We start from the raw sequence: 24997 nt of genomic DNA, 5'->3' as shown, positions 1-24997 counted from the left end.
GTTATAAGAACCCACTTAAATATTTCAATCTTATCTTATTGAAAGGCATTATTCAGTACCCAGGATACAATACATACCTCTGAAATTACTGCTGTCGAATATAAATCAAAGTTTAGAGCATTGATTTCAGACCTATGTCGCAGATTTGTGATAAAGATCGGTTTGATGTCTAAATATTGGCCGAACACCGATCTCCCAAAATGAAGGATATCGATGCCAATCAGTCTGTGCACCCCTCTTCTCTGGTCTTCATTCACAGGTGAACAAAGCAGAATGTTTTACTGCCCTATGGAGAGAATTATGACTGCAGTTATCCTTTACTTTACCAATCCGTTCATCTATCCATTATTATTTTGATTCATCAAAAAGAGAAACTTTCAGTGATTTAGCATTTCTAGATAAATAAATAGATGTTTAGAATTAATTAAGTTTTTTTTATTTCACTGTGACCTGAAATAGATTGTGGAAAAAAATGTATCAAAAAATAGAAGTAATTTGTAAAAAAAAAAAAAAAAGAAAGAAAAGCAAGTTTCATGTTTTTCCACATATTGAGATGTTTTCATCTTAGATTAGAAATACTTTCATCTTTGTCATTTTCTTTCATAATTACTGATGTTAGTAATTATGTTGGTCTGACTGACGATTCATTACCACATTATTGGCGATTAATTAATGCATTTAATCAGATCAATTGTCCGAGTTCTAGAGGGAATTTAAACCTTTTTCACATGTAGAACTGCACCCAGTAATTAACTGATAATTCATAACACCAGAACGGATTTAAGACTGATATCCTACCTGCTAATGTACCAGGACCGCTGCAGTGGGATTAAAGCCGTTATTTACTAGGTAAGGGATGGGTTTACATGTTCACGTTAAATATCCATAACGGTTCTGATTCCTGCTACGTGTCGTTAACCTCCTCAACAGCATAGTGGACAATCAGGAGGAATGTTTTTATTAATGGCTGCAAACTGGTCAGATCCACAAAGAAAAGTGCCAGATGTCGGTCTGCTGTCGGAGCCATCCAGGACGCCGTAACCTGATGGTTTACTGATTAAATGTGTGTGTTTTCAGGGCCTTGGCCGATATGAACAGCGACGGCCGTATGGATATGCAGGAGTTCTCCATCGCCATGAAGCTCATCAAACTCAAACTGCAGGGCCACCCTCTGCCGCCGGCGCTCCCTCCCAGCATGAAACAGCCGCCGCTCGCTTTACCCCCACAGCCCAGCTTTGGTGAGACACGCATAGGAAGCTTTTCCTTTTGTTGGGTTTGTTTTTCCTGTGAAAACAGAGTTACTAATAGTCTGTCTCTGTTGCTATGGTGACCAGTATTTGTTTTACTTTGTGTTTTCATTGTTTCCCTCCAGGTATGCCTCCTATGGCACCGATTCCCACCGCCATCCCAGCCCCCCTCCCAGTCGTACCTCCACTGCCACTGCCCCCCCTCCCTGTTGGGGTGTCTCCGCCTCTCGTCTCCACTTCAGCGCCTCCCCTGCCGCCACCCATGGCAAACGGAGCACCTCCCACAGCCATGATGCCGCCCATCCCAGGTTTCCCCCACCCAGGTAAAAACAGAGCAAAGCTCTTCTGATGTTTCTGAAAGTTTGGCCTAAAAGAAAAAAACTAAACACCATCTTGTTTAAAAGAGCAGAAACATTTTATTTGCGTTTAATTTCAGCCGTTTTCTATTCTGTGCTTCCTCTCTCAGCTCCGTCTGTGAACAAGGCCGCTTCGTTCAATCGTTCCAGCACCAAGCTGCAGAAGGTCTCGTCGTTTGACGCTGCAGGGTAGAATCACAGTCTGGTTATTCTCTCTTATACGGGCGCATCTCAAACTATACGAATATCTCTGAAAACGTTGTTTAAAGAATAGACATACCTTTAGTTCAGGGGTCACCAGCTTGGTACCTGCGGGCACCAAGGGGCCCTCAGGGATCACATCAAAACAGAACAACTCACCAGTGGGCTAAGTTTGAAATTTATTTTTTCCCATTGCTCATCTTTTTTAACCATTTACACAGATTGTATCATTTTAATCATATAGAGCATTTAAGCATTTATAGGGATTTCAAAATGGCGACATCTAAAGTTAAATCAGAAATGAAAAGAAACAATAAAAGTATGTTTATTACATATGTAAACGTAATTTCATTTCCCTTGTATGTCTTGTACATATGAAGAAAGTGACAATAAAAGCTGACTTGACTTGACTTGATATGAAGCTTAGGGGAACGCTGTCCCTCCAGTTCATAGGTCAGTATTGTTTGCCCTTCCTTTGACTCAGTACCCATGAGGTAGCCTTGGCCTTCAATAGGCATTCAGAACTTAACATCTGAGTAACAGGACTTTAGGTTTATGGTATTGCTGCAGTTAGCAGCTCTTACTTATTGATGAACTTTTTTCACCCCGAAAAATTTGTAAAAATTGAGTAATGGTAGTAGGAGCATCTAACCAAACAACAACTCGGCCTCTGCCCTTACGGCTTGGCACCATAGAGTCATATATGGGGCATACCACTCGGTACTTTGGTACCTTTCTCCTATTTCTGGGTAATTCCAAGCAGTTTAATCGAACATTTGCCATTATAATTTGCCACTATAGTTGGATGTGTGTATATATCATGTAAAACTGTAACTAGAGCGTGTAACAAAAGTAATTTCCCTCTGGGATTATTAAAGTATTTCTGATTCTGATTCTGATTCTGATTCTGATAACATGGTTTTTAACGTTTTACACAATTTCTGCATATATTTTCTAAGATTTGTGTTTGAGGAGCTTTGGGGTGGTTATTAAAAGCACAGGACCTGTTTATATCGGTTTGTGTCATAAATGTCACACATTACGTATTTTTAAAGATTTGTCTATGGCATTGGCAATTTACAATTTCTGCATTTTGTCTTTTTATTGGATGGGGGCGTCTTATTTACTATTCTAACCTCAAAACTGGCTGGTTCTCTATAGATGTAGATGGTAAAGGGGCAAAAATAGTTTTGTCACGTTACAGTGCCTCCTTTTCCCATATAAAACATAGTTAGACTGCAGTAGCCACCTCCATATTCCACTGTTATATACAGCTCACCCAACTTATGGTATAGTCATTGGTATGTTCTTGATACTAATTTCTTGACCAAAATTTTAGATTGGTGTTTTTGGTTGAACAACGTGTAATGTGCGTGACTTTAAACGCTATTTAGAGAGTGTCACTTTGAGCCTTGACCATACGAATGGTACGTCTGCCTCAGGCAGAGGATGTTTTTTCAATAAGAACACATGCTGGAGACTCAATACAGTGAATGTTATTATAAATATGGATAGTTTTAATGGAATAAGTGTAAAGTTAGGCTTCTATTTCAGAAATTTTAGGAAAATCCAAGGTTGGGAAATATTTAATCTGCCATATCTTCAAAAGTATTTGGTAGACAGACTCTCATATGGTACCAATTTGGACAATTAATAAAGGAATAATAGGATTTATATTGTGTTTCTACAGTACATTCAAACATTTACCGTTACAAGCATTACGCTTTTTTTAGTATGGTTTTCTGCCTCCAGCTCTAAAATCTTACCCATCAGGAGTTAGCCAAGATATATGGCTACAAATAAAACACATTGTTATAAAGTAATATGGAGGGTTAGTGTTTAGCATAACTGTGGATCTAAACACCTGTGGTGTTTATGCATGAGTGTGTTTGTTTCAAAGGTTTCAAATGCTTCTTTAATGCAATATAAATCCAATTCAATTGATCAAAATGCTTCATTATTAAGAAAAGGGAAATAAAATGTTGAAAAAGGTCAGTTTTTTATCCAGGTGTTGATAGCTGTATGCAGGAAGGATCTTCTGTAGCGGTCTGTCTGTCTTGCACCGGATCTGGAAAAGCCTTTGAATGAAAACACTTTGCTCTTTGAAAAATCTTGTGAAGAGGATGCTCACTGTTGTCATTGATCTTCTTCACTTTACATTCTTTAACATTAAGAGCCCAGGGCCCCATTTATCCTAAGGCTCTCCAGAATAAAGCAACGCAGGGATATTCATTGATATTCTGATGTTCTGAGATGCACCTGATCTGCTAGAAATGAAAAAGAAAGATCTCAGCATAGAGATGGTAAACCTCTAATGTTCTTTTGATCTCCTCCCAGTGCTCAGCCTCCCTCTGACTGGGCGGTTCCCCAGTCCTCCAGATTAAAGTACAGACAGCTTTTTAACTCCCATGACAAGATGATGAGTGGATACCTCACCGGTGGGTTGACACATTTAAGATCAGCTTTTTGTTCCCCGTCTCATGCTAACGTGTTTATCTGAACCGTCGTAGGACCCCAGGCTCGCACTATTCTGATGCAGTCTAGTCTTCCTCAGACTCAGCTGGCTACGATCTGGTCAGTACAGTTACAGTCAACCGTTTCTTGGTTTACAAAACAATAATAAAAATGTGAAACTCTTTTTGTTTTGGTTCTGTTTTCCTTAAGGAGTCTATCAGACATCGACCAGGATGGAAAGCTAACAGCTGAGGAGTTCATCTTGGCTATGCACCTTATCGATATGGCGATGTCAGGGTTACCGCTGCCTCCAGTGTTATCAGCAGAATACCTACCACCTACCTTCAGGTACTCACACCCTTTTCTCGTATCTGTGGAATGAAACCACTAACTTTTTTCAAAGTGTTGTTGATTCTTTGATTAAGCGGCTAAATAGATGAGCATGCTGGGATTGTATCTGTGTTACAGGCGGGTGCGGAGTGACAGTGTTCAGTCAGACCAGAAGAGTGTCCATGAGGAGGCAGAGGAGGAGAACGAGAGCAACCAGGAGAAAAAGCTACCAGGTGACTTGATGAGTTTGTTCTGCCTCCATGAATTCCTGCTCCATGGTGTCCTTCCTGCACAAATCCATGCAAAGTGTTCAACAGTTCTTTTGATTTGTGTGGCTGTAGATGCTGTGATGTTTTCACAGCTGCCAGAAGTTCACAGTCATGGCTCTGAGTAGAGATGCAAATTTTTCACTATCTGTGGTTAAAAAATATTCCATCATTATCTATTTAACACAGTTTACTATACTCTATTAATTAAACTGTCTAAAGCCTTTCTTTCACTCATTTTGATTAATATCCAGTACAAACAAGCTGACATAATTAGGCGCAGCTGTTGTGATAAATACATACAGATTCCTCTTTGGATGTTCCATTATTGTAGCAAGCAAAAAAACACGAAAATTAAAAAGAAAAAAAGAAAAAAACGATTGTATAAATTGAAATTTGTAAAAGATAAAATCCAGAAATGAGACTTTGGAAAACTTTTCTTCTAATTTTTTAATTTTTTTTTTATGAATTCCTGTTGTATATTCTATATTTTGAAATTTTATATTTTGAAATTATACTTTTTTCCTTTTAAGTTTTCTCATATATTTTTCAACCTTATGATCTCCAGATCTAATTCTCTATATGTTTGGGGCGGGCTTTCCTCTGGAGTTAGGAACGAAGATGCATTTCTATTGGTCAGCTGGATGTTAGCAACATTTCTATTGGTCAGGAGCGAGCGTTTGTGTGGGACTTGAAGTGAAGAGAGTTTGAAAGAGTGAAATGTGTAAAACTCATCCTGAATAACGGAAACTTGAAAAAGAAATTGAAAAAAATTATATTTGGAAAATAAAGGGATAAAATTTTTTTTATTAAAAATAAGGATTAAATTAGAATTCGAAAAAATATATATAATGTAAGGGGGGGGAAAAATCCTCCCAAATTCTTTTTTAAAGAAAAGGTTTTCTCTCTGGATTTAAATTTTTTATTTAAATTTTCCAATTTTACAAAATATGTTCTCTCCTTGCAACAATGAAACAAAATTCCCTCCATAGAAACCTGAAAGCTGTCTCCTTAATGAGGATAGAAACCTGGTCTGCATCTCTGTTGCTTGTTTTATTTTCCTTATTAATCAGTTTTATTTTCTAGATGTTTTCATTAAAGCTTGCTATTTTTCTCACTGCCCCCTCAAACAGTGACATTTGAGGATAAGAAGAGGGAGAACTTTGAGAGAGGAAACCTGGAGTTGGAGAAAAGACGTCAGGCTCTTCAGGAGCAACAGAGGAAAGAACAGGAGAGGCTGGCAGCGCTGGAGAGGGAGGAACAGGAGAGGAAGGTGGACTGTCCTGCTGCTCTCTTATTTCCATTTGCCTTAGTCATGTAGTTTAGGGTGCTGTTCTCTATCAGTCGGTAATTTCCACCAACAGAGGGACCATGAATAACAGACTTTTTATTTTTATTTGTATGGTTATATTTGAATCTTTGTGATCCAGGAGCGCGAGCGTTTGGAACAAGAAAGAAGACGACAGCAGGAGCTGGAGAAACAGCTGGAGAGGCAGCGAGAGCTGGAGAGGCAAAGAGAAGAAGAAAGACGCAAGGAGATAGAAAGGAGAGAGGTAGAAAGAAAGAAGGATTAGCAGTTTTCTGCCTTTCAGACAAGTTGGAGTTCCAGATCTGTTATTATCTGAGCTGTAATCGCCCATTAAAAAGCTTCTAATGGCTTTTTTTTACCTCCCATGTGGAATCTGTGTTTACAGTAAAGAAACGGAAAGATTTGCCTGTTTATGATGAAACACATCCCATTATAATCTCTGTTGTGTAAGTTTGAGGATCTTGTGTTGTGATGCAGATTCATTTGAACTCAGCATGTGTGTGTCTGTGTCCCAGGCTGCTAAGAGGGAGCTGGAGCGCCAGCGTCAGCTGGAGTGGGAACGGCAGCGTCGCCAAGAGCTTCTAACTCAAAGGAACCGAGAGCAGGAAAGCATAGTGCTGCTCAAAGCCAGGAAGAAGACACTGGAGTTTGAGTTGGAGGCACTGGTAATAATAAAAAAAGATCTGCAAACACCAGGCCTCGTTTATTAAAGCTATCTATGCTCTGTTTACAAAACTGTGCCGACATTCTTTTATCTAAGCGGGTGGAAACTTGTGTTTTCTACATCCTGCCCCCATTCTTTTAATATTTTGGTGGAAACAAAATTGGAGACATGGCTCAGAGTTATCTGTCCAAAGTAAATAGGTGGGGTTTAGAAAATCTGCTGTTTATATCTGAAACGGTAGAACAGAAAAGTTTTTCTCTGCAGGTGAGATGGAAAGGAGAGATAAATGCCAAGTTTGAGATGTAAAAATGGATATTGTTGTTTTAACTATCTAGTTACAACTGATGGAAACGGGAGGAATAATCTGAGCTTTTTACTGTGGCATGTAAACACTATTATGTAATGTCTATTTACTGCTCTGCAGAATGACAAGAAGAACCAGTTGGAAGGTAAATTGAAGGATGTTCGGTTTCGTCTTTCAACCCAGCGGAGAGAGATGGAGCAGACCAATCAGACGAGAGAAACGCGCATCGCTGAAATCACCCAGCTTCAACAGCAGCTTCAGGTTCGCTTCACCAAACCTACACATTGTTCCCTCTCTCACATTTATCCAAGCCTTCATCTTGCACACCTTAGGAGACGCTGTTTTTGTTTTCTTTACATTTTATTGCATTTAAGCAAAACATGTTTAATGGTTTCAATCATTTCTGCTGCTAAATTGACGCTGCTGCTTTTCTGTTTCATGCAGGACTCCCAACAGTGGCTGGGGAGGCTGATTCCTGACAAACAGAATCTAAATGACCAGTTAAAACAGGTTCAGCAGAACAGTTTGCACCGTGAGTCCTGTGTGCATGGTAGACACTCTACATGGCAACATAAACATATAAGGGTTCCCATTCAAGCTGGAAAAGGAAGGAACCTTCAATTATAGATGATGGAGTGGGGCCTGGGTTTCTCTTCCAGTGATAGCTTAAAGTAGAGAGCGCATAAAGTTAGAGATCAAAATAAGAAATACTGCAGAATAGGGAAATAGACCGAAGCAGAGTGATGAAAAGTGGGCTGTATGTCCTCCAGCAGCATAAGCCTATAGCAGGAGACAGCTTATTATGGACGTGTTCCCATTCTACTACCCAACTCTACTTTTAGAAGCTCTAGGAACCACTATTCCTCTGTCCATACACCATCCATTTCATGTTTCAAATCAGACCAATGTGAAACTGTTCACCTTAGACTTTAAATTTATGCTTCAAAATCTGCTTGAAAAAGACAGAGTTAGACTTTTAACAGGAAAAATCTTTTGGAATAACATAAATTCTTCTCGTGGCTTTTGAAAATGTTCTGAACACTTGAAATGGTTTTTCCCATGATCAGAGATCAAAATATTCGCATAATGGTAAATGGTGAATGGCCTGCATTTATATAGCAGACCATTTACAAGTTAGGACACTTGACCAAAACAAAGTCATTCACTAAAACACTGATGATGGCAAACTTCATAGTAGCCACAGCTGCCCTGGGGCTCACTGACAGAAGTGGGGCTGCTGTACACTGGCGCCACCGGGCCCTCTGACCACCATCAGTAGGTAATGTAGCTGAATTGTCTTGCCCAAGGACACAACCACTATGAAAGCCAGGGCTTGAACCGACAACCCCTCCGTTTGCAGGGCAAACTCCTGCATCCGACGCCACTGTGGCCCCACGTCCCTGTGGTCAAACTCTAAATATCACAGCTACAGTAGGAAAACTCCTGGTGAGGCAGGGGCTTTATCAGCGGCCTGAATTAATCAGACTAACCTGATGCCTGCTGCTTTCTGCCTGTTTCAGGTGATAGTCTGTCATCACTGCAGAAGGCCATCGAGCAAAAGGAGAGCAGCAGGCAGCAGCTCAGGGAGCAGCTGGATACAGTGGAAAGAGAGACCAGAGCCAAGCTGTTGGAAATAGACGCCTTCAACACACAACTGAAGGTAATTATTCACTGCATTCATACCAGGCATCATGAAAGAAAGAAAGAAAGAAACTATGCAAATAAAAGTCTGAAACATCACTTCAAGCTTGATTTGTTAAAGAAACTTTAAATTTAAATAAAAAAAAAACTCACTTGTACATTTATAGTGTTTGTTCAAATTCTCACTTAGGTCTATTTCTGTTTTTTTTTTTTTTTTTAAGAAATCCAGAACCTTTAACATCAGATTCAGTCCCTTAGATATTATTTCTCCTGATAATAAATGATCTCAATCACTCAGCATTATAAAAATAAATAAATCAAAGCATTAGGCTGATATTGTTCACGTTAAAGCAAATATTTATATCATAACATGACAAGTTATTCATTCTGTTTCCCAAAGAGGTTAAAGGTTATCAGTTTCCAAACAATAACCTTAAGACCTAAACCAGACGATAAAGTTGGGATTGTTGCCTTTTCAATAGTGAGTTTTTATATGAGTTAGGATTTTCTTCCTATAAAGTCTCTGAGCAGCTGAGATGAGATATCTAACCAATCAAACACTTTGACTGTAATGCTAGATGAATCCAATGCTGACATGTCCCATTCCCACTGCATTCATTTCAAAGCCTGGTCCTGCTGTACTTTATTGGTGCGTTTCTGTTTATATTGGTGTTGTAGCACTGCTGTCGTTGCTAGCTGTTGTGTTTTGGGGACCAGGTTGTGTTTGCTGGTTTCAGACTGCAGCTTCCTGCTCGGTTTGCAGCTTTGACCTTTTCACATTTGCACCTACGTTAGCCACAAACTTCACTTAATTGGGATTTATGTGAAAGACCAACTAAAGGAAATCATACATAGTTTCAGATTGTTTTTCTCTATCTAAGCCTTTGACCACTTACTGTATGTTATTGTTATAGAAATTAAAAATGAGAGAGGTTAGTCTGTTGGATTGTTTTTTTCCACTGGCGGAAATCTTTTGGACCCCCTGGTCTGAAGAACCCAGCAGTCTGGTCAGGGAGAGAAGCTCCACTTTTTAAACCTCTATCATTTCTCTTCCATTTCACACATAGTTACTGTTTTATGATGGTTGATCACACAAATAAAGACATCAAGACGTTGGTGGTTATATTCTAGCATCATGTGAAAATAACAAACATTACAAACAAGAGACTAGACCAGGTCAGATAGAGCAGATCAGCTGCAATAAGGCTGTAGATCAGTAACTATGGAGACCATTTTAAACTGATTTCCTAACAACTAATGCAATCAATTTGGCTCTGTATTTATTTGGCCTCTGCGACACAACAGAAGGGTTTGATGAAAGCAGCCAGTAAATAAAAACACTGCTTCCTGTGATTGACAGCCCCCCCCTCACACCCCCTGAACTACCTGGATCTTCCGCAGTCGTCTGTCTTCTCTGTGTGCTCTAAAACTGGGGCTCTGTTTATTTTTTGCTCCTGGCTGTTTTTGTCTATTTATTGTTTCTGCTTCCTCGGCCTTCATTCCTCCCATTCGTTTCTCCCTGTTGTTGTTTGTTCAATCCAAATATTAAACCCCTCCTTCTATATTTTCTACTCCTTCTCATTTACCTCCCCACACTGGCCTTTTGCTCCCATGCCAGTGTCTGTGTGAGTTCTATGCCAACCACTGTGCCAGGATAGAAGCCCTGCGACGCCAGCTTCACCGCCAAGAGAAAGGGAGACAGGTAGAGCACACTGCCACTGCTGGAATGGGGTGGTACTGCAGTTGGGATACACTATTGTAATGAGAGGTCCACTGTTAGCAGTGGGCTAACTCTAAGGTCAGTTTTTGTGTTTTAAATTGGATTCTTACCAGGAGACTAACCTGCTTTTGACTTTTAACAACCAGGAACCAGAATCCTGAAACGCTTGATTTGTTGTGATGGTTGAATTTAATCAGAGTTTATAACACTGAGTGGAAGCAAAACAAAAACACCCAGTTTATCCTGATTCTACTGATGTAACCGTTTTTACCCCCGATGTGAGAAATAATCACACCTCTAAGGAGGAAGCATGCACTGGTTTATTAAAGGAATAGTTTTACTTGAGGTAATCCATTAATCTGTTGAAACATTAAAAATACTAACAGATTGTTTTTTTGTTTTTTTTATAATACTTTACTACACAAGGTATTTACCAAATCTTTCATTTGATCAGAATAAAAGTGGACAAATAGTATCAAACAAAGTGTTGTTTTTGACATTTGATTTGATTTCCAGAAGTCTAATCTGAACTTTTCTGTACATTTGAGTCACATGAATCGTTGTTGTTGTAACGTAGGACGAAAGGTCGCACCGAAGACGAGAACTTAGCTGGAGCTGAATTTCAGTTCAGCGTAATTAGCTTTAAAAAGCAAACTGTTTTATTTAGTAATTTTCTCTCTGTCAGCTTGTTGGAGTTTTACATTTCCCTGAAACTGCCATAGAACCGTTCTGCACGCCATGAGCCACAAACAGTGACGTCTTCATGGAAACCACTCTCTGGTTTTTAGAAAAACTCTCTAGTATTGCAAATTTTACCTTCAGACTTCTAAAAGATACATTTGTCAAACATTCTGGAACGTTCTCCAATGTCCAGCAGAGGCACAAATCATCCAACCAAGCAACAAAGGACCAGTTGACAAACTTAGAGCCAGTAAAGTTTGTCTACGACTGATAAAATAACTCCATGACAGAACGAGCAAGATGGATTATTGGTCTTATGGCTTAAGGAGAAACGTATCCTCGGTAGTATCTATGTTTTAATTGGACTAAATGTTAAATAATAAACATTCAGCTGCTAAAGCAATGCTTTATGTTTAGCTCCGCTGTCATCGCTCTGCTATCGGTTTTAGAAATAAAACTTTAACTTTGGTCTAGAACAAATGTTCATCTTAATGCTCATGTAATGTTCACACTTCTGTAGTAGGTGTAATAAAATATCAGGGCTTTCTCAAAGAAAACTTTGATAAATCTGATGGTTGAAGAACCTGAATGATGGGTTAAAAACAATATAGAAACAATGTGTTGCTTTGGTCATATGTTTATTTATTCAGTAATTTAGGAGAAAAAATACATTTTTAGATTAAAAATGTTCTTTGTCAAGATATAGTTTTATTAAAAGGCAATAAATTAATTACAGACATTATGATGAATTCAATTATATATTCTAATTGCATTCTTCCATTTTTGTAAAACAATCTTTTTTTAAGCATTTCCCTCATATTAATAGGTCTTAGGTTGGTTTTCTGGTGGGCATTGTTGAGCTGAATGAAAAAAGTGAAATGATGGCAGCATCAGCTTGTTTGCATAACACTCACTAAACCTGCTTTTGTTCAAATGTATTAATCAGCAGAGTGAATCACAGAGCCGCCGCCTTTTATGAGTCACAATCAGAGCTTTTTCATAAAAAAATGTTGCAGTTTGGGCTGAATTCCAAACATCTTTGGTTCAAAGAATGTTAAACCTTTAATGTCTATAATATTAGAGATGTTATATTATAGGATTATGATTACTTCATAGATTATTATTAAAGATTGGATTAAAAACTGACAGAATCTTTAAATGACTAAATTATGACCAGTATTCCAAAAAAGTTAAAAATAAAAGTTTAAAAAATAAACCACTAGGCTTTGCTTTCCAAGTTTGAAGACGTTTCGCTTCCCATCTAGGAAGCTTTTTTAGTTCAAATGTCTGGATTAACGTTGAGTTTTATAGAGTAGCCCAACAAAGCCTTGTTTTAGCGTAGAAAAGATGCTAATTAAACTGGAAGAACAGGTCCACCCCGGACTAATGGGGAGCCATTGAGGTCTTTGTTAGCCTAAAATACCTGATGCTGGCCTATCCCTCTGGAAAGGGCAGTCGTTAGGGTCATTGTTGGTGACCAGGCCAGATATCTTGGTTCCCTGCGTGGCCACGAGCATTGAAGGAATCGACTCTATCGCTGCATTGTAGATTTTTTAAAACTTGAAATCCACCCCCTCTGTTTAAGGTCCATTTTTCTTAACATAAATTGCATCCTTCACGCCCCTCTCAAACCACCTGTCTTCTTTGTCCAAAATGTAAACAAAGAAAGTCCTTTGTCCATAAGGTGTGAATGTACTGCAGTCTTGTCCAGAGGAGGACAGTCCAGAAAAGGTAGCTTGTTGTTGGCATCCTCTCTGTGAACTGGATGTTGTGGTCCATGGAGTTGATGTGTCTTGTGAAAGCTTCCACTTCTTTTAGTTGGGCTTTGACCAATGTTTCATCCACATATCTAAACCAATGTCTTGGTGGTGTTCCTCTAAAGGTGCCCAAAGCTCTCTTTTCCATTTCTTCCATGTAAAGATTGGCTAAAATTGGTAACACAGGGGATCCCATGGCACAGCTATGCCTCTGTCTGTAGAAATTATCCTTGAAGTTGAAATAGATTGTGGAAGGACAAAGATCCAGTAGGCTGCAGACCTTTGTCACACAAACTCTCTGTTGTCGGAACCGTACAGCACCAGACCGAACATGTTCCTACTATGGTAGAGGTGCATCCTGCAGAGCTTTTTGGGTGTCTGGTGGAGCGCAGCGCGTTTTGAGGCACGTTTTTGTTGGTGCGCATCTACAGCATCAGACGCGGGGTAGGAAAATGTGAACCATTACTGAACATCAAACAATCAGAGCAGCTGATCTGGGAACTGACAAGGAGACAGAGACTTCCTCCAAGCTGTGAGCTCTGCTCCTGAAGAGCTATCAGCATTAAACTATCAAATGCAAACAAGAATATATTTATTTATGGGCCAGGAAGTTTTTTTTTTTTTTTTTATATATATATGAAAAGAAAAAGTGAGCGTCCTCGGATCACTCAACTAAAAATTCCAGGCAAAATTAGTTTGGATCTTTATTTGTTCTGTGTGCAGTTTTTACCACTAAAAATGACATATCTGCTTCTAGCTGCTATGGACAGCAGCAGGAAATCCCACATTGATTGGTCAGCTTGATCTATTGCTGGATTTCCAGAGACCGCTCCCCTGCCGCTATGCAGCGTTCTACCACAGAACAGCTACAGAATATTTAAAGCTAGGATCATAATCCTGAGGAACATCACAGCAAATACAGCAAAGCCAGTCTCTCCATTGTATTTGTCATCGTTCACAGTCTGGCAAAGGGCCTCCAAAGGGTCTTCGAACAATTAGCTCGACGTCTCTTAACTAAAATTCTCTCGATGCTCGTCTGACTCCAATAATCTGGACGAGCATCAGAGAGGAGGTGTTGGACACCTTCTTGAAGGTCAAAAAGCCCTTGGTGTGAATGCAGCAGTATTGTGGCTCCTAAAAGTCTGATCCATCCCCAAAAGGGGAAATAATTCTGTCTGATATTCTTGTACGATTTTCCCCATTTGATCGACCGGCATGCTTAAATAAAAACATTTGAATTTATCTTTTGCTAAAGAAGGGCTAACTTTCTGAGCTTATATAGGACCGATGTCCTGAACCTGTTGTACGCGTCTCTGCTTCATCACACTTGAGTGAATCAGGTCTGTTGCTAGGCTACCTCAACTCATTGTAGACCTACTGATGTTTCAGCTGGATACGAAGCAGGGCGCTTACTCCATATAAAAATAACAAAAATCCGACTTAATGTGAACGAGTGTCTGTGTGTGTTTGTCTCATATCTCTCTCCCACTTCCTGCTCCAGCTGATCCGGACTTGTCTGTCTCCCTTTTTGGTTTAATTGTCCTTTAAAGCGTCCTCACGTTGGCTGAAACACAGCATATGCACTGCATCATTTTTTAATTCCAGAGTGGTTTCTAATGGCACAGATGGTTGTCATGGATACACAGAAAAGTCCACATCCATCTCCTTCTTCTCCCTGCTGCACCCCTGTATTTGTTGACTCCTTATAACCATTTGTTGACACTGAAGAATCGCTGGTGCAAGCTCCGCCCCTTTGCCTCTATTAGTTCATCTTTAAGCCTGAGAGCAACAATAAATCAAGGCAACTAAACAACTGTAGGAAAAGGGATGAGTTAAACAGGACTGTAATGTTTTAAGGACCAGCTTGGGGGGGACTTTTTCATTTAATAATGCCTTGTTTTTTTTATCAACTTTGTTTTGTCAGAATTTTTTCTTCATAGTTCGTTTCCCCTTTTAAAGCAAATTTACATAAACAGCAACAAGCCAAATGAAGATGTATCTAATAATCGGACAGTGTTGGCGAGGATTCCCTGTCATCCAGGTCATAGTCATCCCAAAAAAAGTAAAAAAATCAAACCACTAGACTTTGTTTCCAAGTTTGAAATCGTTTCTCTTCCCATCCAGGCAGAGTTTTCAATTCAAAATGTCTGAAATAGCGTTGAGTTCCAGGCTTTATACAGTAGCCCACCTGTATAAAACATGAAATTGTTTTGAAAACAGTTTAAATGTTTTCCAGACAAAAACAAGGCTTTGTTGGGCTAAAGCCTCGAACTCAACGCTATTCCTGACATTTTGAGAATTGATAAAGCTTCCTGGATGGGAAGAGAAACATCTTCAAAACGTGGGGAAAAAAGTCCAGTGGATTGTTTACTTTTTTTGGAATAATCTGACAGGTTTGGACCAAAATAATCCTGTATTAAAACAGGTTTTACATGAAAGTTTTAGTGGGTGGAAAAAGCTCCCCATTACTGTATCTGGAAAATGCTCTTAGATCTGGGATGTTTGGATTGTGGGTTTCTTTTATTGCTGTCTGTGAAAAGCATTTTTGGTTTGGTAACTGACTTCTTAGTATCGACCAATAAATCATAACCCATCATAAATATGTTCTTTTATAAACCTTCTTTAGATGTGTGTAATAACATAACATTATGTTGTCATGTGATTAGTCCAATCTTTGGCTATAATCAAACCTTTTCATTTATGTCCCTAATGTTTGTCCTTAAATGTCATTGGACCATCCAATGCTTTAATAACAGTCATTATGACACTGTGGTGCTAAGTTGAATAACTGTTTAAAGGGTTCAAATAAGGCCTGTTAGGACATATTTATGAAAAGTTGTCTTTACAAAGACCTCATAAAAAGTCAGCTTTGCATTAAACGTGTCATAATTGCAATAATAACCTCAACAGTTGTTAATATTCTGACTCCGTTGGCTTCATCTCAGCCTCACATTTTAATGATGGTTTCCTTTAGTTAGAAGCAAACTGTCACATCCTCTGATGACTGAGCCACATGCTTCCTGGTTTTTCTGCACACTCTTCAGTTTTGCTCACATGCTGACTGACACATGTGGAGACGTTGCACCACTCCAACCAGTAACAGTCGACCAGTTGGATAAAAAGAGGACTGGATTTGCTTTTGAAAGTGACTCACACTAACCGTCGCCGTGTCTCAGCTGTCAAACCAGTTCTGTTGAAATGTTTCAAACTGACAGTTCCACTTAAACACCGGGTTTATCAATTAGAACAAACAATCAGGGGATGAATTATTAGTTTTATTTGTAGATTTTTGCTTTCTTTGTTATAGAAACACCTCAGTCAATGTTTGGAGGAAATAATTTAGTTTTTTTTACAGTCTGAATCATTTTGGACAGATTCTGTTGGTCTTAGTTTCTACAGTCCTCATTTGATGAATTTGAACATTACCTCAGAGGACCGTCCAATGGGACCCCAATAACTCCATCAAAAGGGGCGGAGCTTGTATCAGTCGTCTGACTAATGCAAAAAGTGTCGCTGCTACTGGTGGTCTTGTTCTCTGCGTCGTTGTCGATGGTAACCCATAGCAACCTACCCTCTGACCCCACTTGGCCCTCATCGCTGTTCCTTTCCTGTATACCATGGTGCTTTGCAGGAGCTGCGGGAGATTCACAGCCGGCAGCAGAGACAGAAGCAGAAGGATCTGGAAGGAGGCGCTCAGCCGCTGTCCTCCCAGAGGAAGTCAGCCGAGCTGGAGGAGAGCCGGTAGGACTGTTGGCTTTGGAATTAGAGAGACTTAGGAAGGTTTGTCAGACTTTACCTGAACTTATGTCATCATGCAGGTTATCCTCAAGGGAAGGCGTGACCTGGCGGGGTGACGCTGGAAGCTCCGCCCCTAAAGCTCCCAGCCCAGCCTCTGTGTCTGCATCCCACGCCTGGCTCAACAGGGTGACTCAGGAGGAGGAGGAGAGAAAAAGGAGAGGGATGGAGGAGGACGAGGAGGGCAGGAAGGGAGCCGCGCTGGAAGAGAAAGAGGCTGAGAGTCAAGGCAAGAAGGATGTCCAGGAAAAACTCAACACGCTGTTTATCCAGCCAGCCGACCCCTGGGTTTCCACAGGTGGGTCCCCGCGGCTTAAGGTGTTCTCTGCATTGTCATGGAGACAAACATTATACCCCGTTCCCACTTGTGGAAAAACTGTGTTAAACCTGGGAACAATCGACTTTTAGTGACAGTGGAACAGCTCGCTTACCCGTGTCGTCCCGGGTCAAACGACTTGGTTAGCGACCCGGGTTAAAATGGCCTTCAAATGGCTGGGCTCCAGCACCAGCACAATGTACAGACGTCAACACAACATGCCAGTCCCGTCTTATCTAATAAGCTGAAACAACTCTGTTTACGTTTGATAAACATGGCGTATCACTGGTAAGAGGGATTTGTACAGAGAAAAGTGAAACAACAAAGCACACTGACTACGCCCTGGCTTCCTCACGTGTTGCTCTCCATTGTTTACTTTCCTGATTTCTGTCGCACTGGTGACATCATCAACTCTAACCCAGCATGAAGGTGTCACCAGACACACAGTGGTAGCGGGACAGAGGCCATGCAGCTGCCAGTGAGGGGTTAGACCAGCTTTTTTTTGCCAATGGGAAGGATGCCACTAGCCTGGTTGCCAAATGCTAATTGTTAGCGGGTCGACACATGTTTGAAAAACTGGTGTTAATCCGCTATTTTCAGTGGGAAAGAAGCTTTATTCCAGGGTTTGGCATCAAGCACATGTAACAAAGAATTAACCCGATATAATATTTAAAATGCACCATGTATGTGCTTCCTTTAAAGTCTAGATGCCAAAGTCAAGTCAGGAAATGCAAACAGGTTACTGGGGTAACAACAACTAGAAATCAGAGATGGCGCTGGTTTCGTATTTGTTCAGTTTAACATTGAGAAAGACTAGATGCATATAATGAACTGTTTGTCAAAATATCCTGTAAATAAGACAAACATGAAACATTTGGCATGTTGAAAATATTACACGTCAGACAAGAGAAGGTCCAAAATTATACACTAATTTAACCGTTTGGATTTTTCTAATTTGATTTTTAAAATGGCAAAAACACAAAATAATCAGTGGTTTATGGATTTTTCTCTTTTAAGTTTGAAAAAAAAACAAAAATCAGAGAGCGATCCATCTTCCATCAGCCATGTTCCATCATCTGTTCAGAGGTTTCAATCCTGAACAGTCTGTCTTTGTTCTAATCTCTGCAGCTGAAAAGGCTCCCGCTGCCAATCTGTTTGACCAGAAAGCTTCAGTCAGCGGCTTTGAACAGCAGAAGCAGCAGCAGCCTGTGAAGGTGGTCTACTACAGGGCTCTGTATCCGTTCGATGCCCGTAGTCACGATGAGATCAGCATCCAGCCTGGTGATGTCATCATGGTGCGTAAAGTGACCCATCTACAGTCAGAAACTCAGCAGCTATAGAACGTAGCGCCTCGTGAAAAGACGGGCTGCTTGTATTAACTGTTTCCTCTCTCCTCCGCTGTGCATACTGAAGGTGAAGGGGGAATGGGTAAGTTGTTGGCCCCAACCAATCACAAGCCCCAAAAAATCAGCACCTGCCGCCATTGGTTCACCTCATGTCCTCTAGATGTTTATTTCCATTCGTCAGTGGATGAATGTCTGGACTTTGTTTCTAACAAAGTCGTCACCGATGCATGTCGACGCTGCCCCTCCTGTGGCGTTTTCGCTGTGGATGGACGGACATAGAGTCATGTGTTCCTCACTCATGGTGGCTGCCTGCTTCCTGTAGATCATTTAAACACCATCCATCACCACCGCCTGCCCTATAGAGTGAAGCTTGATCCAATAATTAGCAAAGAAAACATTTTGTAAATGGACATTTAAAAAAATAATAATCCAGAAATTAATGTTTTGTTAAAAAAAAAACACGCTTTTTAGTGTAAATTAACCCTTCTCGAATTTTTCTTTCCTTTTGTTTTTTAATTCTTTTTATTTGTTTATTTTTTTTTTTACATTTATTTGAAAGATTGTGTATTTTATTTTATTTTTTTTTTTAGACAGAGCTTAAAAATATTGGATTTTTTTTTTTACCACATTCTTTTTTTCAATTCTAGAGGTGGGCTTTCCTCTGGAGTGAGCAGAGAAGACACATTTCTATTGGCCGGCTGGACATTAGCAACAATATTTTCATTGGAGAAAGTAATGCAATTTGTAAGACTTCCGAAAAACAAATAAAAATAAAATAAAAAATCTTAAAAATTTAAATGAAATTTGAGGAAATAAGATAAAACTAACTAGAAATTTTAAAATATGTTACACTCATTACTTTTTTCATTAAATAATTTCATTTAATTTCATTTCTGGAATTGTTATTTTTTTGTCATATTTCCTTTTACAAAACCATAATGGAACAGAATTCATTTCATAGAGTCTCCCCTATTGTGTTCCTGTATGAGGAGAGTTAGCTAGAACAATCTATGCCAGGAAAGTCAGAATCAGATTAATACAAAGAGCCTATATAAACGCCTAAAGGCTTCAGTAAAGCACAGGAAGGAGTAATTTATCTGTCTCAGTCCTGCCAGACCCATCCTTTAACCGCTTACAAACGACACATGTGAACCTTTAGGGCAAAAGTGGCGTTATTAGTTAAAGTCATGGATACATTGCTCTACATTTTTTTTTTACCACAGGCCATTAGATGTTGGCGATAATCCGGGTTAGGACAATTTCTCAATCTCAGTCACTTCATTTTGGTCACATTACAGTTAAGAGCCTGACTCCTTCCAGTCCTATAGGGGGGAGTAATACTTCTAAAGGGGGGTTGATTCCACACAGACAGGAAGATGTTTCAGGCCTGTTAAGTGCAAAAGAAAATCCAAATAAAATCCCAACTTGGATTTTTTCTTTTGACAAATTTGTTTAGCCCAAACCTGGATCATGATGACGGACTTCAACCAGCAGAACAGAACCCCATCTGAAGCCGTTCCAACCCCGTGTTATTCTCAAGTTTTCCTTCTTAGTTGATCCTTTCAGTAAAGTAACCACGGACCCCTTAGCCGTCCACAGCTCGGCCTGGTGAGTCATTGTACCTCCAGGTGATCGTTAAGCGGTGATAGATGCTCCCAGTGCCAGACCTCCACCTCCTCTCCTGTTCCGGGGATCAGAGTATGTTGAGCTTCCTCGATTCTTCTGTAGATTTAGTTTTTTATTCTGTCTCTCTGCTCTGATAGGTGGATGAGTCCCAAACTGGGGAGCCTGGCTGGCTAGGAGGTGAGCTCCGAGGAAGGACCGGCTGGTTTCCAGCTAATTACGCAGAGCGGATACCTGAAAGCGAAGCACCAATCAGCCTGCGTGCCCCGTCCTCGGCCACACCCCCAGCAACCCAGCAGCCAGTGGCCACGCCTCCTTCCGCCTCCGGACCAACCTCCACGTCTTCAGCCAACAGTAACTGGGCCGACTTCAGCACCACGTGAGTGTCACTGACGTCATATTTCGGACTCCCAAACACGCTTGTTTCCACCTCTGCGCCTCATCGAATCGTCTCCGGGAACTTTTTCCAGTTGGCCGTCCAGCAACGCCAGCCAGTCCGACAGCGAGGGATGGGACGCCTGGCCCACGTCCTCAGCCAGTCAGAATCCCTCTCTCAGCGTTCCATCAGCACAGCTGCGGCAGCGCTCCGCCTTTACGCCTGCCACCATGACGACAGGCTCCTCCCCTTCTCCCGTCCTTGGACAGGTAGCAACTCAGAACAGAATAAGCATTTTTTGCCCAAATAGCTGGAGGTGTAATCCCGTGTTCCTCCTGCAGGGGGAGAAGGTGGAAGGACTTCAGGCCCAGGCTTTGTACCCCTGGAGAGCAAAGAAGGACAACCACCTGAACTTCAATAAGAACGAGGTGAGCAGCCAGCCTTCGCTGCTCCGCTGGTAACAGGTGGATGGCAATAAAGGTTCTGAAGGCGGCCATGTTGTTGTCAATGCAGGTCATAACCGTGTTGGAGCAGCAGGACATGTGGTGGCTGGGTGAACTTCAGAACGGACAGAGAGGCTGGTTCCCCAAAAGTTACGTCAAGCTCATCTCAGCCAACATGGCCATTCCTGCCGTCGCTGCGGTTCGCAGCAAAAACACCAAGTAAGTCCTAGAGCGGCCGCACTGCGGCTGTCAGGATGACGCTCTGAGATGTACATGGTCACGTTACACGCCTCTACCCAAACGCCAATGCGGTTCAGCCTGTCAATGTTTTTAAGTTAGTTTTTGTTTTGTTTATTATGCATGTTAATAAATTGTGTTGCTAATTTTGGAAGCTCTTTGTTGTTTCCTAGTGAACCTGGAATATCAGAAAGTCCACCCAATGGGAAACGACCTTCATCCTCTCCAGCAAAACCCTCCGATTCTGGAGAAGGTAAACAGATAAAACAACACACAGCATCCCAGCAGTCTAAAGAGGCACTGGTGTTTATTTTCATGATGTTTTCTTTTTTTAAGAGTATGTAGCCATGTACACCTATGAGAGCAGCGAACAGGGGGACCTCAGCTTCCAGCAGGGAGATATCGTCGTGGTTACCAGGAAAGAAGGGGATTGGTGGACTGGTATGGTCGGAGGAAAGACCGGGGTTTTTCCCTCCAACTATGTCAAACCGCGCGATTCAGTCACTGAGGTGAGTCCTAGTTTGAGACGATTCAGTCTGGAGGAGCAGGCAATCTGTAGGAAATCCTCTTAATAACCTTCATTTTCCTTTTATTAGGCACTGGGACCAGCAGGAAAGACCGGAAGTCTGGGGAAGAAACCAGGTGAAATTTATTTACTTTTCTTCTTTTTAAATGTAAACTAATAAAGATAAATCACTGGTTCCCATGTTATCAATTAATGTCTTTAGCCACTGGATTTAAAGCTCTAATAGATTGGCTTTCATTAAATTCAGCTTTCAGTCCAGCTTTTGTGTTTCAGTGAAATGAATGCCGTCTCCCTGCTGCCTTTCCTTCCCTCTCTTAGAGATCGCTCAGGTGATCGCTGCTTACACTGCGACGGGCGCGGAGCAGCTGACGTTAGCGCCGGGGCAGCTCATCCTCATCAGGAAAAAGAACCCCGGGGGCTGGTGGGAGGGCGAGCTGCAGGTACGCCAGCTGATTCCCGTCACCTGGAAATCATGTGGCAGAGAGGCAATGTTTGAAAAGATCACATTTAAAAAATATGAATCTGTTTAATATTAAGAAGAAGAATACATTTGAAAAGAAAATTATTTGAAGTAACTAAAATCTGAGAATCTTTTTTTTTTCTGTTAAAACTATTTTATTTCATTTCACTTTTATTCAATTCAATTTTCAATTCAGTTTATTCATATAGCGCCAAATTCACAACACATGTCATCTCAAGGCACTTTACAGTTGGTTTTAACAAATTTCCATTAACAAAACATGCTCTTTGCTAACAGAACCAAATATCCTGCATTGGAGTCCATCTGGTTTGTTGCTTTGCAGCTTTTCTAAGGTTGAGTGGCGAAGCGTTTCTCACTTCTATAAATAAACATCCTGCATGTTTGGGTTAAAAAAAGGCTGCGTTTCCATCACCACTAAAGGGAAATATGGCTTAAAGATAAAACATCTGGTTTATTATACCAAATCTGAATATTAGATTTTCTTCATTCTTTTTGTTTCACAAAAAGAAATGTCAAAAATTATTTTAAAAACGTTTTTTATGCCAAGCATTTAGTCTGTGAGGGAATCAAAGTAAAAGCTGTGAACTGCGCTTGTAAAATAAGATGGCCGCTCTTTCCATTGTAAATAATAACAGCATGTTTGCTGCCAGCGGTTTTAAACTTTGAAGCTTTGAACAGGTTTGACTTCAAGATAACATAAAAAATCAAAGTAAAAATGGTGAGATGAAAGGGCCTCATATTATGTGAAAAAAAAACAAAAAAAGGTTTATATTTTCAAAATTGTAATAAAATATTTTCCTAAACATAAATTTAGTATTTCATGGTATTCACTTTATAAAAGCCTAATCAGATCATTGATTAGATATAATCTGAATGAAATTTTTACGAGCATAGAATGCATTTTGTAAATGGAAATGTAAATTTTTTTATCCAGAAATTAAACTTTGAAAAACGATTTTATTTATTTATTCTATTTTTCAGATTGTGTTTTACGAATTACTTTCTTTATAAATTTCTTTTCGCACATCCCATCCTCTTCACTCTAAGCCCAATTCAAATGTCTAGCAGACCAATAGACATGTCTCTGCTCCCCCCTCCAGAGGAATGTTCGCCACCAGAGGTGTGTAATTTGTAAATTGTAATTTGAAAAAAGTGAAATTCTTAAAACTCAACCTGAAGAAATGATTAGTAAAAATAAAATAAAAAAATGAAAAATCAGTAAACAAAAATTTGATAAAAACATAATTTCTGGATTAAATTAGTTTTTTGTGTTCTCTGCAACAATAATGGAACCAAATTAACTCCATACCCCCATACCAAACTTTTTCAGAATGTATTGAGGGACCCTCACATCCCTTCAGTTTTTAGTTCCAGTTAAAGTCCTTTTTTTCTTTGAAATGAGCCGCTTGTTAAATAAATCTGACTTCTCTGTTCCTATTGCTGAAGGCTCGGGGGAAGAAGCGGCAGATTGGTTGGTTTCCAGCCAATTACGTGAAGCTCCTGAGTCCCAGCACCAATAAGACCACTCCCACAGAGCCCAACCCTCCTAAACTGGCCCCTGCAAGCACAGGTATGCAGCCACTGGTTGCTTTCTAATAAAATCCAACCTTCTATGTACAGATAAACACGTTTTTAACCTAATCTGTCTTCCATCGTTGGTTTGGTCCAAACTGAAAACGTCGGCTCCATCTCTTCTGTCTCTGTGAAGTTTTGTGTCAGGTGATCGGCATGTATGACTACGTGGCCCAGAACGATGACGAGCTGGCCTTCCTGAAGGGTCAGGTCATCAACGTGCTCAACAAGGACGACTGTGATTGGTGGAAAGGAGAGCTGAATGGCAGGGAGGGCCTGTTTCCTAGCAACTACGTCAAACTGACAACTGACACCGACCCAAGCACGCAGTGTGAGTACGCGCACACACGCCTCAGTTCGTAGCGTGGAGCGTTTTTGACATGACGAAACTAACATGCCTTCAGTGGGAACCTAATCAGTGTAACACACACACACACACACCAGAAACAGCCGGACACACACACACACCCAGAGCCAGGTGTGGAGATGCTGTCCCTCTGTCAGTCTTTGACCCCCCCCAGCTGGTTTCACCTTTCACATTCCTGCTCCTTTGGGCCTCTTTGATAACCCCACCCCATCATGCACCCCCTCTGGGTGGTGTCTGTGTGTGTTTGTATCCTGTGTAACTGCATGCAGGTGTGTGTTCAGCGGCATTGATCAGTGCACAAGCTCCTCCTTTCTTCCTGCATGTTTACCTTCAGCATGATTCACCAATAATATCAGAGTTTCTACAGCGTGGCAGAGACATGACAGAACACAGGAATCATCGCATTTCATCCAAGGACAGACTGATGGCTATTTATTTATTTCATTACCTTTTGCTGCATAATAAACCTGAAATAAACTTAGCTTCACAATTATTACAGGTCTAAATGAAGATTTTTGGGTTAGTGGGAACAATTTTGCAGCACTTACTATCTCTGATTTTATATGTAATAAAACAAACACAAAGTCTAATATAATTAGCCTCCGTCCCCGGCCTGCAAAGCAAATATATGAACTAATAGAGTAAAGTACCCTGAACATCCGGTGAAACCTCAGCTCCTTTAACTCAACACATTTCCTATAACTCCTGGGCTCCACTGAACATGGAGGAGCTGCGGTGCAGCTGATCCCAGAGACTCTAGTCCGTCAGAGCGCTTCCACCTGGTGCAGTGCGTTTATTTAATGTTAAATGTCCGTTCTTGGTTAATTAGATTTAATTTGGCTCCATCCGGTTAATTGGTAACGTCCACTAGAGGGCGCTGCTGTTAATTCTTATGCGCTGGTATTTCCAAGAGAATTAACACCAGAGTGAGGGCATCCTGGAGCAGAACCATGAATGCATCCAGAGTCTGGCCCAGATTGTTTTC

At 40.6% G+C, this 24997-nt stretch overlaps 1 protein-coding gene across 5 annotated transcripts in view; it reads left to right on the top strand.

The window, feature by feature from the left end:
* Positions 1-24997, top strand: part of itsn1 (intersectin 1) — a 53188-nt gene that overhangs the window by 9312 nt on the left and 18879 nt on the right. For 2 of the 5 annotated variants that reach the window (XM_015392394.1, XM_015392398.1), the window contains exons 5-31: positions 1078-1238; positions 1373-1570; positions 1714-1792; positions 4142-4242; positions 4315-4378; positions 4469-4606; positions 4727-4821; positions 5988-6127; positions 6285-6407; positions 6679-6828; positions 7252-7392; positions 7576-7663; positions 8652-8791; positions 16562-16671; positions 16749-17023; positions 18170-18336; positions 18455-18469; positions 20151-20389; positions 20481-20655; positions 20728-20814; positions 20900-21048; positions 21240-21319; positions 21403-21575; positions 21663-21708; positions 21911-22032; positions 23520-23643; positions 23782-23976. In XM_015392394.1, the coding sequence (XP_015247880.1) occupies positions 1078-1238; positions 1373-1570; positions 1714-1792; positions 4142-4242; positions 4315-4378; positions 4469-4606; positions 4727-4821; positions 5988-6127; positions 6285-6407; positions 6679-6828; positions 7252-7392; positions 7576-7663; positions 8652-8791; positions 16562-16671; positions 16749-17023; positions 18170-18336; positions 18455-18469; positions 20151-20389; positions 20481-20655; positions 20728-20814; positions 20900-21048; positions 21240-21319; positions 21403-21575; positions 21663-21708; positions 21911-22032; positions 23520-23643; positions 23782-23976 (3575 nt within the window). The remainder of the gene's footprint in view (positions 1-1077; positions 1239-1372; positions 1571-1713; positions 1793-4141; positions 4243-4314; positions 4379-4468; positions 4607-4726; positions 4822-5987; positions 6128-6284; positions 6408-6678; positions 6829-7251; positions 7393-7575; positions 7664-8651; positions 8792-16561; positions 16672-16748; positions 17024-18169; positions 18337-18454; positions 18470-20150; positions 20390-20480; positions 20656-20727; positions 20815-20899; positions 21049-21239; positions 21320-21402; positions 21576-21662; positions 21709-21910; positions 22033-23519; positions 23644-23781; positions 23977-24997) is intronic. The other 3 variants (XM_015392396.1, XM_015392397.1, XM_015392395.1) reach the window with 3 other exon arrangements.

Source organism: Cyprinodon variegatus, unplaced genomic scaffold, assembly GCF_000732505.1.
Source record: "Cyprinodon variegatus isolate N-32 unplaced genomic scaffold, C_variegatus-1.0 Scaffold589, whole genome shotgun sequence".
NCBI classification, from domain to species: Eukaryota; Metazoa; Chordata; class Actinopteri; order Cyprinodontiformes; family Cyprinodontidae; genus Cyprinodon; species Cyprinodon variegatus.
This window is presented reverse-complemented; position numbering and strand designations above follow the sequence as displayed.